This window comes from Sphaeramia orbicularis, chromosome 14 (assembly GCF_902148855.1).
Source record: "Sphaeramia orbicularis chromosome 14, fSphaOr1.1, whole genome shotgun sequence".
NCBI classification, from domain to species: Eukaryota; Metazoa; Chordata; class Actinopteri; order Kurtiformes; family Apogonidae; genus Sphaeramia; species Sphaeramia orbicularis.
Window position 1 is genome coordinate 20,353,436 of NC_043970.1, and position 13,844 is coordinate 20,367,279.

The window sequence follows — 13,844 nt, forward strand, 5'->3', positions numbered from 1 at the left end:
GTGACTTTAACAGTTGATAACAGTAATTTAGCTGTGACTCCAGAAAGGTTATCATACCAAAATGTGGACTACAGACATGTATCTTTTCAAAAAGTTCAAGCAACCTTTGCCACCTTGAATGGTACCGACATCTCATCTGGCCCATGGACTAAAATGGTGACTGTAGGTATTAACAATACAAACAGTTGAGTAATAAGTACAATACTTGCTTTCAAATTTAGATATAAAAGAAAATGTACACATTCAAGAAAAAGTATAAGTGCTTGTTGCAGTACTATGAGGGTGCAGCTGTAGACAGTCATGAGGAGACTCTTATTTTGACAAACCGGAAGTCTTCATGTTTTGATAACAGCTCCGGAAGAAGCTGTCATTTTGCTCCCGTCTCGCCTGTTTCTTGTCAGAGCTTCCCACCAGGAACGACATCAAGTAAACGACAAATGTAACCGTTTAATTGAAAGCCTGAACAGTTTCCACAATGAGACGCTTTCTCAGTGTCCGTCGGCCGAAAGCGTTCCTGCTGCTGCCTTTTCTGTTGACGTTCCTTCTCGTCGGCAGTCAAGGCGAGAGCAATGCGATGGATAACGTCGCAACCGAAAGGATGGCTGAGGAAAGCCACCGACAGGACAGTGCCAACCTGCTCATATTCATAATGCTCTTAACGCTCACCATTTTAACTATATGGCTGTTCAAACACCGACGGTTTAGGTTCCTGCACGAAACCGGACTTGCCATGATTTATGGTAAGACCACTACTGTTAGCAGACGTTAGTGTCAATCAGTGAACGTAGCCTTGATGCTAGCAGGCTACAATGCGTTAGCTCCTCAAAGTTATCAAGTAAGCTAATTAAACAGCTGAGGTTAGCTTAGGTTTCTGGGGACATAGGGGGCTGTCCAAGGGGTAGCCTACTTATTTGAACGCTTACATTAAATATAGGAAGGTTTTCGACTTAAAACAAAACATTATTATTACTTCATGCATCATTACTGAGCTGGTATTACAAGCATTGCTAGTAAATACAAGAGCTTAAGCGATTGTTCGATCATCGATTAGTTTATAATGGAAGCAGCTGCCTCTAGCACATGTATTTAGATGAAGTTATAACTGCCACCTGTCGAATTCGCAATAGAATAAAGTGCAAATGTCTTAAAACTCACGTGCATCCCAATTTGTTAAATGAAGAAATCACAGTTATTGTTTTCAACGAAAACGATATTTATATTGGTACAACTGATGGAAATAGCCTAATCAATATATTTACTCAGTCACCTGCTCTGTGAATTAATTTTTTATACGCAGTGAACAGCTGCTTGGCTTTGTTCTTTGTGCACCCCACTCTTGTTAAACTTGCTCCAGTTAATATTTGCTTCCTACTAGACACTGATCTCATTCAAGTATGTAGCACACCGCTTAAAATTAAAGGCAGGTGTTTTAAATAGAATATTACTCTACTCCAAAGCACAAGGGATAACTCTTTTTCTTTTCCTCTCTTCTCCCTAAAGGCCTGTTGGTAGGTGTGATCCTAAGGTTCGGTGTCCACGTCCCTCAAAGTATGACTGATGTGGTCCTCAGCTGTGCTGTCAATGCCAGTCCAGCTACTCTGCTGGTCAACGTTAGTGGGCGATTCTACGAGTACACTTTGAAGGGGGAAGTTAGCCGAGGCAAGGGTCACCAAGTGCAGGATGATGAGATGCTGAGAAAGGTAAGAGGTCAACAGTGGATCATGGACTTATGGCATGCAGTACTACAAAGTGATACACACTTATGAGATTATCTTATAGGGTAGAAAAGGGATTTATGTTTTTTCACATGACTCATTGTACACAGCTTGGGTTACTGTATGTTTTTGTTAAAAGACAGTTGTTGAAAGTAAGTAGGCTGTTTTAAAGTAATATAAATTTGAGGTAGTAGTACTTTATCTGTGTATTTCTGGTTTATGCAACTTTATACATCCACTCGACTACATCTCAGATTCAAATATTGTACCTTTCCACATTCCACATATTTCCAAATGTGTTGATATTCAATGTTTGTGATCAACTATAGGATTGGTTGCATTTCCAAAATTAGTCTGCTTCTTAAACTGAATAATCTGTTAAAAAAATTCACTTGGATGGTCTGGAAAATACATTATCACAATGCTGAAAACAAGGTGCATAATAAACATTGACAGCCATAAAATGCAGCATATATTGCACATTAAGCAGTAATATGAATCCAGCAGTAATATGAACCCAAAAATAACATATATAGCAAAACACTGACAGGGACTTTTTAACTGTTTCTAATTTTCAAAAGGCACCTTGATAATTAGCTCTGCAGAAGTGAGGTGTGTATAATGCCATGATTGAAAAACTATTACTTAATGCTCTCTGTAGGTGACCTTTGACCCCGAAGTGTTCTTCAACATTTTGTTGCCTCCTATCATCTTCCATGCAGGATACAGTCTAAAAAGGGTAAGTGGTCTAAGAACTTGTTCTTAATCTGCACATTTGTGACTATTAGAGCTTTAGAAGGGGATACTAATAGATCTTTAACTAAAACTTATGTTACTGCTTTAGTACTATATGGACATTGTTAATAAACCTGTGTCCTTGTTTGTTTTAGAGACATTTTTTCAGAAACATTGGTTCCATCCTGGCTTATGCTTTTATGGGAACAGTTATATCCTGCTTTGTTATTGGGTAAGTTGGAGGATGGTCTCAGAATACAGATTTTTTTCTTGTTAACTACAATGAGTTACATTTACACAGTCACATCCTTCTGTCCTCACAGGCTCATCATGTACGGCTTTGTGTCATTTATGAAAGTCGTGGGCCAGCTAGGGGGGGATTTTTACTTCACTGACTGTCTCTTCTTTGGGGCCATTGTTTCAGCAACAGACCCAGGTTGGTATTATAGTTTTCACTACCCATATATCCAGAAAGTCTACATGAAATCTGGAAGAATCTTGGCATTTTCTGGTTAAATGGCAATTGTCTTTGAAGGTGCTGTGTGCTCCTTTTCTGTTGTTAAGTATGTTTGTATTTTTTTCCACTCTGGTGTCAGTGACGGTGCTGGCAATATTCAACGAGCTGAAGGTAGATGTGGACCTGTATGCTTTGCTCTTTGGAGAAAGTGTCCTCAATGATGCTGTGGCCATCGTCCTCTCTTCGTAAGCATTCATCATATACCACAGAAATATACACACACAGTATGGGTTGAATGATATGGGCTTTTCAGGGCCATCGCCAGTCTCCCCAACCACCTGATATTTAGAGCATGTCTGGCTAAAAGAAAGTCCCCACCTGGATTTAACTACACAAATAGTTCAGGTCCTTACATTGAACATTTACTGCAGTGATTAAGATGTTTGAGCAGCAACAAGTTCTGTATCACTTACTGATGCAGTGAGTAGCTTCTCATTACTTAAACAACTATCATTTTGATAGAGAGCATAAAGACTGGACTGTGTTTCAATGGAAAAAGGTCATGTGTTCTGATGAGTCCAGACTGACAAAGCTTTTGGGACCAGTGTTATGATCTGTGGTTGCTTCAGTTGGTTTCGAAACAATCGAAACAATGTCCATCACAGCTAAAGGTGGGGCTTTTTTTTTTAGCTAGGCTATGTATGTGTGCAGTAAAAATGAAAATCCTAATGTCAAAATTTAGAACGTTGTTGAAATGCCTTTAAATATAGGTTTAATTAATGGTTCAATATGTAAGATTTGTACTTATTTTTAGTTTACTTGAAATTTGTTGGTGCTGTTTTTTTTTTTTGGCTACATCTATATAAACGGTGTGTACACTCCTTTCTATGTAGACGACTCTGCTGTTTTCTTTAGTTCTGTATTGCCTGTTGCCTACTGCTGCAATAATGTACTACACTTACTACTTGAAACTTGGAAATGGTGCCAGCAAATATCCACAAACCTCCTAGCACAACACAGACTCCAAAACAAACAACACAGGCACAAAAGCATGTGCAAATCTTAATCATTTTGAGCACTGACAACAGAAATTTTCAACATTGTCTTAAAACAAAAGATGCAGGTAGACACCAAGCAGCATTTCTTTCAAAAATTCCCTAATTAAAAAAATTGATAAAACAGCTGTCCAACGTTTTTTTAAAGTAAATAAATCCAGTAAAATAAATATTTACTAAAATATAAGTCTCAGTTATCCAAATTCAGTCGCACTAGATGATCATGTTGAAAGTGCGACAGAGCCTAAGTGCATGTATAAATTGTTTTTAATAATGAACAAAATGAATGTAAGCTTAAAAGTGTTGAACATAGACTCAGGATTCTGATAATACAAGGGTGTCAGACATATGGCTCGTGGACTAAAATTGGCCCACGAACGGTTCCAATCCGGCCCCACATGCAAAAATTTCATAGAATATATATTAGATAATATATTTTTAGTTCCAGATGCCTGTTACCAAATGTTTTGTACATCTGTAGATCCACTGCAATCTGCCAGTTTTAATGTACATGTGTAAATGAGATGCAGATGATAAGGCATACTCTTGAAAAATTTCAGGTTCATAGTTATTCATAATATAGTTTTACTCTTTTGTACTATAACAAAGAGAACTTTGGAGTTGTCATTATTCATATGTTACTATACTGTTTATTTTACTGGTCCGGTCTTCTTGAGATCAGATTGGGCTGAACTTGGCCCAGAACTAAAATGAGTTTGACGCCTATGTGGTAACTGGTCGAGGCCAATCATCTGTTCACCTCTAAAACACACCTCATTCTACTTTTGCATTTTCCACTTGTGTCTTGCTAAAGCTCCTCATCAGTTCCTAGTTCTATGTCAGGCCGTGCTTAATTTGTGTCGTATGCGTTGTACATCACACTCTAATGTACTGTTGATCATACTAACATCAGTCCATGTCATTTCACTGCTTGCCTTCCTCCACCTGTCTGTGCCATTCATCACCCACCTGTACGTATGTATGCAGTGTTCTCCTCCGCTTGGAGAAGCAGGGTAGGCGGGCGGCTGGAGCCGTGCTCTCCCCTGGAGACAACGGCTCAGCCTGGCCTGAGGAACGAACAGGAGAAAACCAAACAACACTGAGTCCCCGGTGGGTGGGTGTTTGGGAAGGGGGCTGTTTGAGTGGTTATGGTGAAAGATTAGACCCTAATCATCATGCAGGTGTTGTTGTTTTTTTTAGAATGTAGTCTTGACTGGTCACCCGCTAGGATTGTCCCTTCCCTCTCCTGTCCCTCCCTGCTACTGGAACTCTTTCATATTCCATGTATTGTCTTTTCTTTATCTTCTGTAGAGCCTGCAAATGACTTACTAGTGGATTTATTACTTGATCAAAAATGTTAGTCAGTGCTGGTCATTTGTATTTGCATCATTTGGGTACTAGTCTTCATTGATGAGCAATATCAATAAGTTGTCCAATTTTTGTAGATGTATTATTGGATTGAACCATCTGGAGTTGATCCAAGATCCTATGAGCATGCACTACCCTACCTTCCTACAAAACCCAGCTTTTTGTGTTTGGTCAGTTTCACTTCATTTAACGGTTAAACCTCATCATCTAAATGTTTCCAAATCGGATAAACAATCACCTCAGGCTAAATTCAGCCAGTTGTTGGTCTGATTTCAGTTTTACCTCTTTCTGTTTGCATCTTTACGTGAGCATGTGTTTGTAGTTTCATCACTTTCCTTCTCCACATCTGTCTGTTTTCTGTTTTCATGGCAACGTTTTCTTTTTCATGTTGTGTTTCTGTCCTTTAGTTCCATTGTGGCGTACCAGCCTGCAGGAGACAACAGCCACAGTTTTGAGGCCATGGCTATGTTGAAGTCCTTTGGTATCTTCCTGGGTGTCTTCAGTGGATCATTTGCTCTTGGAGTGGCCACCGGAGTCATGACCGCTCTCATATCCTTTCATCTGTGCTTACCTCTTTATAACCTACATTTACAGATATATACGTGTATGCATGAGTAGTTACATGAGAGAACCACACCATCTGCAACAGCTGCACTTGGAATAACTGAAGCCTTTAAATGTAGTACAACCAGAAAATGTGTTTTCTCCCCGTCTGTCTGTTCTGTTATCTACTCATGGCTGACTGTAGATTTGCCAGTTGTTGTTCTCCTTGACATATAGTTTTTGTTACGTGACCAAGTTTACAAAGCTGAGGGACTTCCCTCTATTGGAGACGGCTCTGTTTTTCCTCATGTCCTGGAGCACCTTCCTGTTGGCTGAGGCCTGTGGGTTCACAGGTACATCAGCTACTTTGACTTAAAAAGCAGTGTAAAGTTTGGCTTCTGATTTTCACCAAAAATCCAATAATACAATTTAGAGCTGGTTAGTGCTGCCACGATTAGTCAACTCGGTCAACGTAATCGACCTTGAAAATTAGTTGACGGCAATTTTTTTAGTTGACAAGACGTTTTATTATTGACTGCCTATTTACTTTTGGCTGCGGCACCTGGGGAATCCATGCCGGCATTGGTGCCTGCAGTACCTCAGAGAGAGAGAGCGAGCGAGAGTGTCTTGAGTTTCATTCCCCCACTCTTACAGTTCACCCCACCCGGTCTGCGGATCGGTGCGCACCCGTTCATCCCCTCCCTCCCCTGGTCCGCATTGTATTCAAAATAAAATGGACGCAACAAAATAATAAATACTTAAAATTTAAAAAAAAAATGTTGTTGAGATAAGTCGACTAATCGAAACATTAGCCGAAACATTAATCGTTAGTTAGAAAATTAGTTGTTAGTGGCAGCACTAGAGCTGGTAGACGAGGCGAAAAATCATAGTTGAGGTAAAATCACAAACCATGACTTAAATGTCAGGTTTCTCACTTCTAATAAAATATAGGCCGAGATACAAACAAATGAGGCTCCCTCTAGTTTTCTCTGGTTTCTGGAGGCCTTAGCTTTGAGTATTGGGTTTTTGTTTTGTCTGACTAGAAACTCTGCATTAGATGTTACGTGACAGTATGTCGACCAAGTAATGCAAACATGCACATTTCCTTCTGCACAATTTCTCCTTTTAATTACCAAGGCCTTTTTTGCCCTGTAGAAATTTTATGATTAATGATATAATGATAATTTTTTCTAAACACTCTTTTGCCAATTTTAAGTCATGTTTGAATATATTTGAGTATAAATATTACAAATTTCTTCTTTAAGTCAACCGGTTATTACGCGTAAATGCAGAAATTTTTACAAAGAACACAATGCTTATCTGTTTTTCTGAGGAAACTTCCCTTCTAAGAAAGTTACCAGAATGTCTTAAAAATAATTATGCACTACTCAGCAGGAAAGAAAGAATCCTTCTCACACAGGCACAGGAAAACCACAAACCTGTCGAAACACACCCTTGTGTAACACGAAGCCACTGCACTGTTTTGGTTCTTTATTTTTTCCATTATACTCAGATACTGAGACATGAAAACAAAGGGGGTTTCCTTTGTTTTTGTGACTCTGTTCAGTCTCATGTTAAGGCCAAACGTGTTTGTCTTTTTTCAGGCGTAGTGGCAGTGCTGTTCTGTGGGATCACTCAGGCTCACTACACCTTCAACAACCTCTCTCCTGAATCTCAGGACAGGACCAAACAGGTGATCTCTGCACACCTTCATTTCTTTTTTTGCTGTAAAAGAATGTCAGAAAACACAAGATTTCATACACGTGTCAGTACGGTCTCTACCAAAGCCAGATAAAAGCTGTGAAACATCATGTTGAAGCTGATTAGTGTCATGTTTCTCGTTTGTTAGTTGTGATATAAACTGTTTAATTTCCGGCTTGTCACCAGCATCAGTGAGATTAGGAGAAAGCTACGATAAAGAACTTCCTGAATTTCTTAGAATTTGAGACTAAAGTTTTGTGAATGATATTTTAGTGCCTTGAAAGACTTGAATAATAGTTAAGAGTAATAACCTTGTGAAAGTGTTACAAAGGAAAACAAAGAGTAGATGACAAAGTGGAAGAAAACTCCAAGGCACTCTCTTTAAACATTAAAATGCCTTTATTACCATGGCATGGTCATATCTAGACCTTAAAAAACACTTCTGGCTTCAAGCCTTCATCAGGAAGTCAAAGAGGAGCCTGGAAAACTCTAGGTTCCCATATAGTAGGACCTGACCAATAAGAACTTGCCAACTGGGCATAAAGATAATTGCCTGCAGAGATTGTCCACATGTAAAACGGCCAGCAGATGGTAAACAATGAGTTTAACTTCATTTTGTTATACAGAAAACCCAGAAATCCGGCACAGCCTGTAGTCACAGTATTGAGCTCCAAATGTTACTTAATTTCAGCTTTTTTTTCCCCTCACAACAAAAAGAAAATGTGTCAGTGTCAGTTCTTGTCACAGTGGTTGATGTTTCCTAATGGATATCGATTTGTTCTGTCTCGTAGTTGTTTGAGCTGCTGAACTTCCTGGCTGAGAACTTCATCTTCTCATACATGGGCCTGACCCTGTTCTCCTTCCAGTCTCACGTCTTCAACCCTTTATTCATTATTGGAGCCTTTGTATCCTTTACTCTGCTTGTGGTTAATACATGACACAAACACACCAAAGCCTATCTGGCTCATATCTATCTGTCCCATTCATGGAATCACTACATTTCCATTTCAACACAAGTGTAGTGCTGTCTCAAATTGAACATGACTCTTGTATACATACTGGAACACATGCAATTTTCATCTTCTTGTTTTTAATGGTAAATTGCAACAGGATGATTCATTATCACTGACAAAATTTCTGCCTACTTGCTCACTTAAGTTCAATTTTCAGTTTTTTTGCGCATTCCCCATTTTACATTAAGTGTCTATTACACCGCCATCTGCATTAAACAACAGGTCATGTTTTGACTAAAGTATCACAGTAGAGGTAAAGCTAAGCATAACGATACTGCACCTTGCAATAACAAATGTATTAATAATCAGTTATTAATTCATACATGCATTATATATATATATATATATATATATATATATATATATATATTTGGATGCATATCTGTGCTGTTATAAGAGCCAGAGCAGGCACAAATTGCACACACATTTAAGGGAAGTATTAGTCAACTGTGAGATGAAATTTCCATTCTGCCCACGTTCATTTTCCATTGAAACCCTGTCTACACTGTGTTACTTCTCAGTGTGTAGTGTCCTTGACCTCCCTGCGTTGTGCAGCTGGCTGTTTTTCTAGGCCGGGCAGCGAACATTTACCCCTTGTCCTTCCTGCTCAACCTCGGCCGCAAGAACAAGATTGGATCCAACTTTCAGCACGTAATGATGTTCGCAGGTACAGGCTCTCTGTGGTCAAGTCTGTGATCTAATTTTTTTATATGTAACCTTTAACTGTCTGTAATCTCTTCACACAAACAACACTCTTTCTCAGGAACTGTATCAATATGAATAACAGGCGTATGTCATCTTACATTTACTGTCAAAACAGGCTAATAATAGACGTCGACTAAATAGATCTGCACATAATTCTTTCTTTGTATCAAACCAAAAGGGTTTTCTTTCTGTCATAACATTCTCTATGGTAACAAAACATGTGTTCACACAAGTGTGCAGACCACTCACTAAGTCATAGATCAGATAGATAGATTTCAGCAGCTTTGACAGCAAAAAGTAGCATTGAAATAACATTATGACCTCAAATCATTAACTGTTTACTCTCAAAGTAAACATACACTCATATACTGTTTTTCGTCCTCTTCTCTCAGGGCTGCGTGGGGCGATGACCTTTGCTCTTTCTATCCGTGACACCGCCACCTACGCTCGTCAGATGATGTTCTCAACCACCCTCCTGATTGTCTTCTTCACTGTGTGGATCTGCGGAGGGGGCACCATGCCCATGCTGACCTTCATGAGCATACCGTAAGACTGTGCATCATCTGCGTCTGTGTGTCTTGACTTTTTCATGAACTTCTGCTAGTCATTGTCGCTGCCTTTTCTCCACTAGGGTGGGGGTGGACTCAGATCAAGAACACTTGGTAAGTAACAGTAACTTGAGTTGGGAAGTTAACCCGTGTTTTCTAGTGAAACATCAACGTCATGATCCCTGCTTCTCAGAGTTCCGCTGTGCTGGATGGATCACAACGGAGGAACACCAAACATGAAAGTGCCTGGCCCTTCAGGATCTGGTATAACTTTGACCGCAAGTATCCTTTGAGTCACAGAGGCTCCAATGGTAAAATCACCTAGAAACACAAGAGGGCGCCATTTACAAACTGATATAGCAGACAATACTGCAAAGGTCCATGTCCAGTCTGTCACAGCTTTAGAGCACACAGTCTTTTATTTTGGGTTGGTTTTTTTTATTTGAGACACTTTAACAGTTGCTCCCCATGTCTCGTACTGAGCAGGGAGGTATGTTTAGGTCTCAGAACAAGGTGCTGGTTATGTTTGTGTTGTTCATTGCAGTTATCAGTACACATTTTGTCAGTCACTACAGCTACTCTGACTGAATCTTGATCAGTTTTTCCATAGAGGAAAGGGACCAGTCTCATTGGTTAAATAAAACAAACAACTCAATTAACTATGAAGTCCTTGACAGAAGCTTTTCCAGCTACCTGAAACCCCTCCTGACCCACAGTGGGCCTCCACTCACAGCCACTCTGCCCACTTGCTGTGGACCACTGGCACGATGCCTCACCAGCCCACAGGCCTATGAGGTTTGGAACAATTTCCATATATAATATGATTGATTTTGACATTTTTAAGTGTATTTGTTTTGCCACAACAGCCAAATAAGTGTAATAATAAGCTAAGTGTATCACAGTAATCTGTGTTAAAATTGTTAAAATATCCTCAAATGTTTTTTTCCTGCAAAATGAAGGAACGTAAATGGTCAAAAAAGTTGAGTATTGTTAATTTCTCGCCATTAGAGAGTGACTGATTGTGGATTTTTGACTGTTGGAGATGTAAAAAGAAAACAAAAGCTGATTTACTGGCAAATGTCACATCCACCTCAGAAAAATTCTCTACATCATCAAAACAGAAGAATCTTGGACTTGATTACAAACCCCATAACTGAACTGAACATCTAGGTTAAAGTTAAATACCTACATGGATAAATACAACTGGATCTACACCTAAACATTTTAATTGGAACTATTTTTTTCCTCTAAAGTCACTCATTTCAGCTGAGATGAACTAATACATCATCTGTCTGATCTGCACCAGTTGTTTTTTCTCTGTTTTAGCTGACAGTTTGCCTGACTTTTCATTTTTGTCTTCATTTCGGACTGTCATTCTTCCACATATTTCTGTTTTTTTATTCCCTCTCCTTTTCGTAAACCAGAATGAAGGTCAGCTCCACGACGACGACTCTGACTTCATCCTGAATGACGCCAACGTCAGTTCCATGTACGCCGACGTCACCGTCAGCACGGACGCGTCGGGATCCCGCACTGTCAACCGCAAGCGCTCGTCTGCTGCTGGAGGCATGGGAGGCCCATCCGACGACGGTCTGGATCACGAACTGGCACTGGCAGAAAACGAAGTGGCGATCAGGGGCACCCGCCTGGTCCTGCCCATGGACGACCCGGTGGAGCCTCCGACCACCGTCACCCTGCCGCCGCCTCCCTCGCCGCCACGCTCTGACCCTCGTAGGCACAGACTGTAGGGAGGTTTGCGCCATCAGAATGCAGTTTGTCTTTTTCATCTTCACATTCACACCGTAAATTCATGAAGAAAAAAAGAAATATTTAGTTAATTTATTGAAACGACAGATTTTACATTTTATGTCATGCAAAAGACAGTTGTCTGAGCTCTGTGCTGAACCTGAGGTGCGTTTGATTTAACTCACCATTAAGTTGGAATACTGTAATACTGAATGTAAATATGCTGCATGTAAGGTAAGGTACTGTAAATCAAACGCACCTCAAGTTGACAGGCTGATTGCAATGATGTGTAATGCACATTTAATCATTATCAGGAGGCTAAAGACAGGGTTGTTCTTCTGAGTTTGTCGACACTACTGACTACAGGGTGATCGTATACAGTTCACCCTCTGGTACTAAAAAAAACGTTCTGTATGTTAGGCGTCTCTCTTGTACTTGTACGATTACATTTAGGACAGTCGGCCTCAAACATCGCTGTGCTGTCACTTACATTTACTGCTGTTAAGGGAGCATTTTACACTACAATCCAGCGACTAATTTGACTAAAACCCTCTGTAGCTCTCTGCATCCTGAATGTTTGTGAAGTTAACTGATAGAGAAGGTTCAAAGAGGAGGAAGCATGGGATAGGATTGGCTGAAGAGAAATCAGCTGGTCGGGTGCACAGACACCAGTGATATAAGCAGTTGTGGGGATTTTGCATTTTATTCAGAGTACGACAATGTGGTCTTGTTCGACCAAAAAAGCTCTACATCAGTATCCAAAAGCGTCTCTCTCTTAACACTGCCTCTTCTCTTGATCAGTTTATTTACTTGTTGATTTATTTATTTAACAGGTATGATTTATTTATGAAGTGGTTCTTTTCATTTATTTATTTATTTATTGTTCTGTTGTGTGGCGTTAATGACTACCTTACCCTGTTGAAACTGGCTCGATTGGGAAAGATATATATTTTTTTGTTTTAGCACCTTTTTGTAAGAAGCATTAAGATTCTTCTTTCAAACAGTATGTTGGAAATCGTGAGGGAAGTGGATTTTCATTCCAGGAGTTGGTCATTTTTAACGTGCACATGTTAAAACACTGTAGCAGATGCTTCTACTTTATATTTGGAAACTAGAGCTTCCCTGTGCGTATTTTACAAGTGTGTGCGTGTGTGGCTGATGTCAGAATTAAATTCTCCAAATCTACTGATGTGGTTATTAGGGCTAATGTCTGTTTATGGGTTTTCTGTCATCATCTGGACTAATCTTTTTTTTTTGTTTTTGAAGAAAAAGAAAAGTTACTGCCATGTCTTTGTGTGATGTTTTATCATCAAAGATGACCTGAGGGCTGGCTCAACTGTTTTCAATTGAAGTGCCTATTCAGAAAATTAATTTACCTAATGTAGATTTGTACATATTTCATTTGCTAATGTGCAGTAAGATTGTTCGTTTTTTTTAATATGATGTTTACCCTTTTAAATCCCCGTAATTATGCCAGTAAGTGACGGCTTGCAGTGTAACTATTTGTTTTTGTTGTTTTAAAGCTGGTTAGCAAAGGACAGGGCAAAGTAAAATACTACACATGCATTAATGGGGAAAACTAACACTGGATATGCTCATTTTGTGACTCATGATGTATAATGGACAAGCTGAACGCAACAAAAACTTGGCGATCTGTTTTAAGACTTGATTTTGCCAGTAAGGTAATGAGACATTTATACAAGAGGGTGATTTTAGATTTGTCAGTGTTATTTAACAGATGTAATTCTTGTCTTTTTCGCAAACCTTTTTAATGAAACTTCTTTATTCTGTTTCGTATGAGACGTGTCTCTCTTGCTTTAGTGCTGAGCTGACCTGTCTAGAACAAAATGGTTGAAATTACATAATAATCAAATGTTAGCAGACATTAAAAATACGTGTTGAAATGCACTGTCTTAATGACTTCACAGTAAGATGAAAGCAGTGTTCTTAATATCCTTTTTATGTTTGAGTTTGGTACGATGCTCCTTTTTTGTTAAATGTGTTCAAACAATAAAATACAAGAAAAACAAACAGAAAAATATTGTTTATATGGGAATTATGGAGAAAAAAAATCAGAAACTGTTGTAACCATATGTGTAATAACTGGCATGCTTTTTGTCAGTGGTTGCCATGGTGAATCCAGGTATCGGGGCTCCATTGATGATGGCTTATTGTGATTGGTGCATGTGCCTAACTCGGGGTAAACATACTCAGAGTTGAATGAACTAATCCAAAGCAGCTGTTCTGGAACCACATTC

The 13,844-nt window shown here is 39.3% G+C and overlaps 1 protein-coding gene across 2 annotated transcripts; it reads left to right on the forward strand.

Annotated features, from left to right (window-relative positions):
- Positions 1-345: 345 nt before the first annotated feature.
- LOC115432814 (sodium/hydrogen exchanger 6-like) lies at positions 346-13,617 on the forward strand. Of its 2 annotated transcripts, XM_030153819.1 has the most exons (17): positions 346-740; positions 1,501-1,700; positions 2,377-2,454; positions 2,606-2,682; positions 2,774-2,886; positions 3,047-3,152; positions 4,950-5,072; positions 5,738-5,879; positions 6,121-6,226; positions 7,478-7,566; positions 8,366-8,479; positions 9,143-9,254; positions 9,685-9,838; positions 9,924-9,954; positions 10,034-10,122; positions 10,530-10,635; positions 11,265-13,617. In XM_030153819.1, the coding sequence occupies exons 1-17, from the start codon at positions 476-478 to the stop codon at positions 11,586-11,588; spliced, it is 2,229 nt and encodes a 742-aa protein (XP_030009679.1). In that variant the 5' UTR covers positions 346-475; the 3' UTR covers positions 11,589-13,617. The 2 variants fall into 2 exon arrangements, with proteins under 2 accessions (XP_030009679.1, XP_030009681.1); XM_030153821.1 differs by lacking the exon at positions 4,950-5,072.
- Positions 13,618-13,844: the final 227 nt, after the last annotated feature.

Coding starts and splice junctions, on each gene's coding strand:
- LOC115432814 (XM_030153819.1), top strand. CDS start 476: ATGAGACGCTTTCTCAGTGTCCGTCGGCCGAAAGCGTTCCTGCTGCTG. Junction 7,567..8,365: donor CTCAGGACAGGACCAAACAG/GTGATCTCTGCA, acceptor TCTGTCTCGTAG/TTGTTTGAGCTGCTGAACTT. Junction 10,123..10,529: donor TGGTATAACTTTGACCGCAA/GTATCCTTTGAG, acceptor AAGCTTTTCCAG/CTACCTGAAACCCCTCCTGA.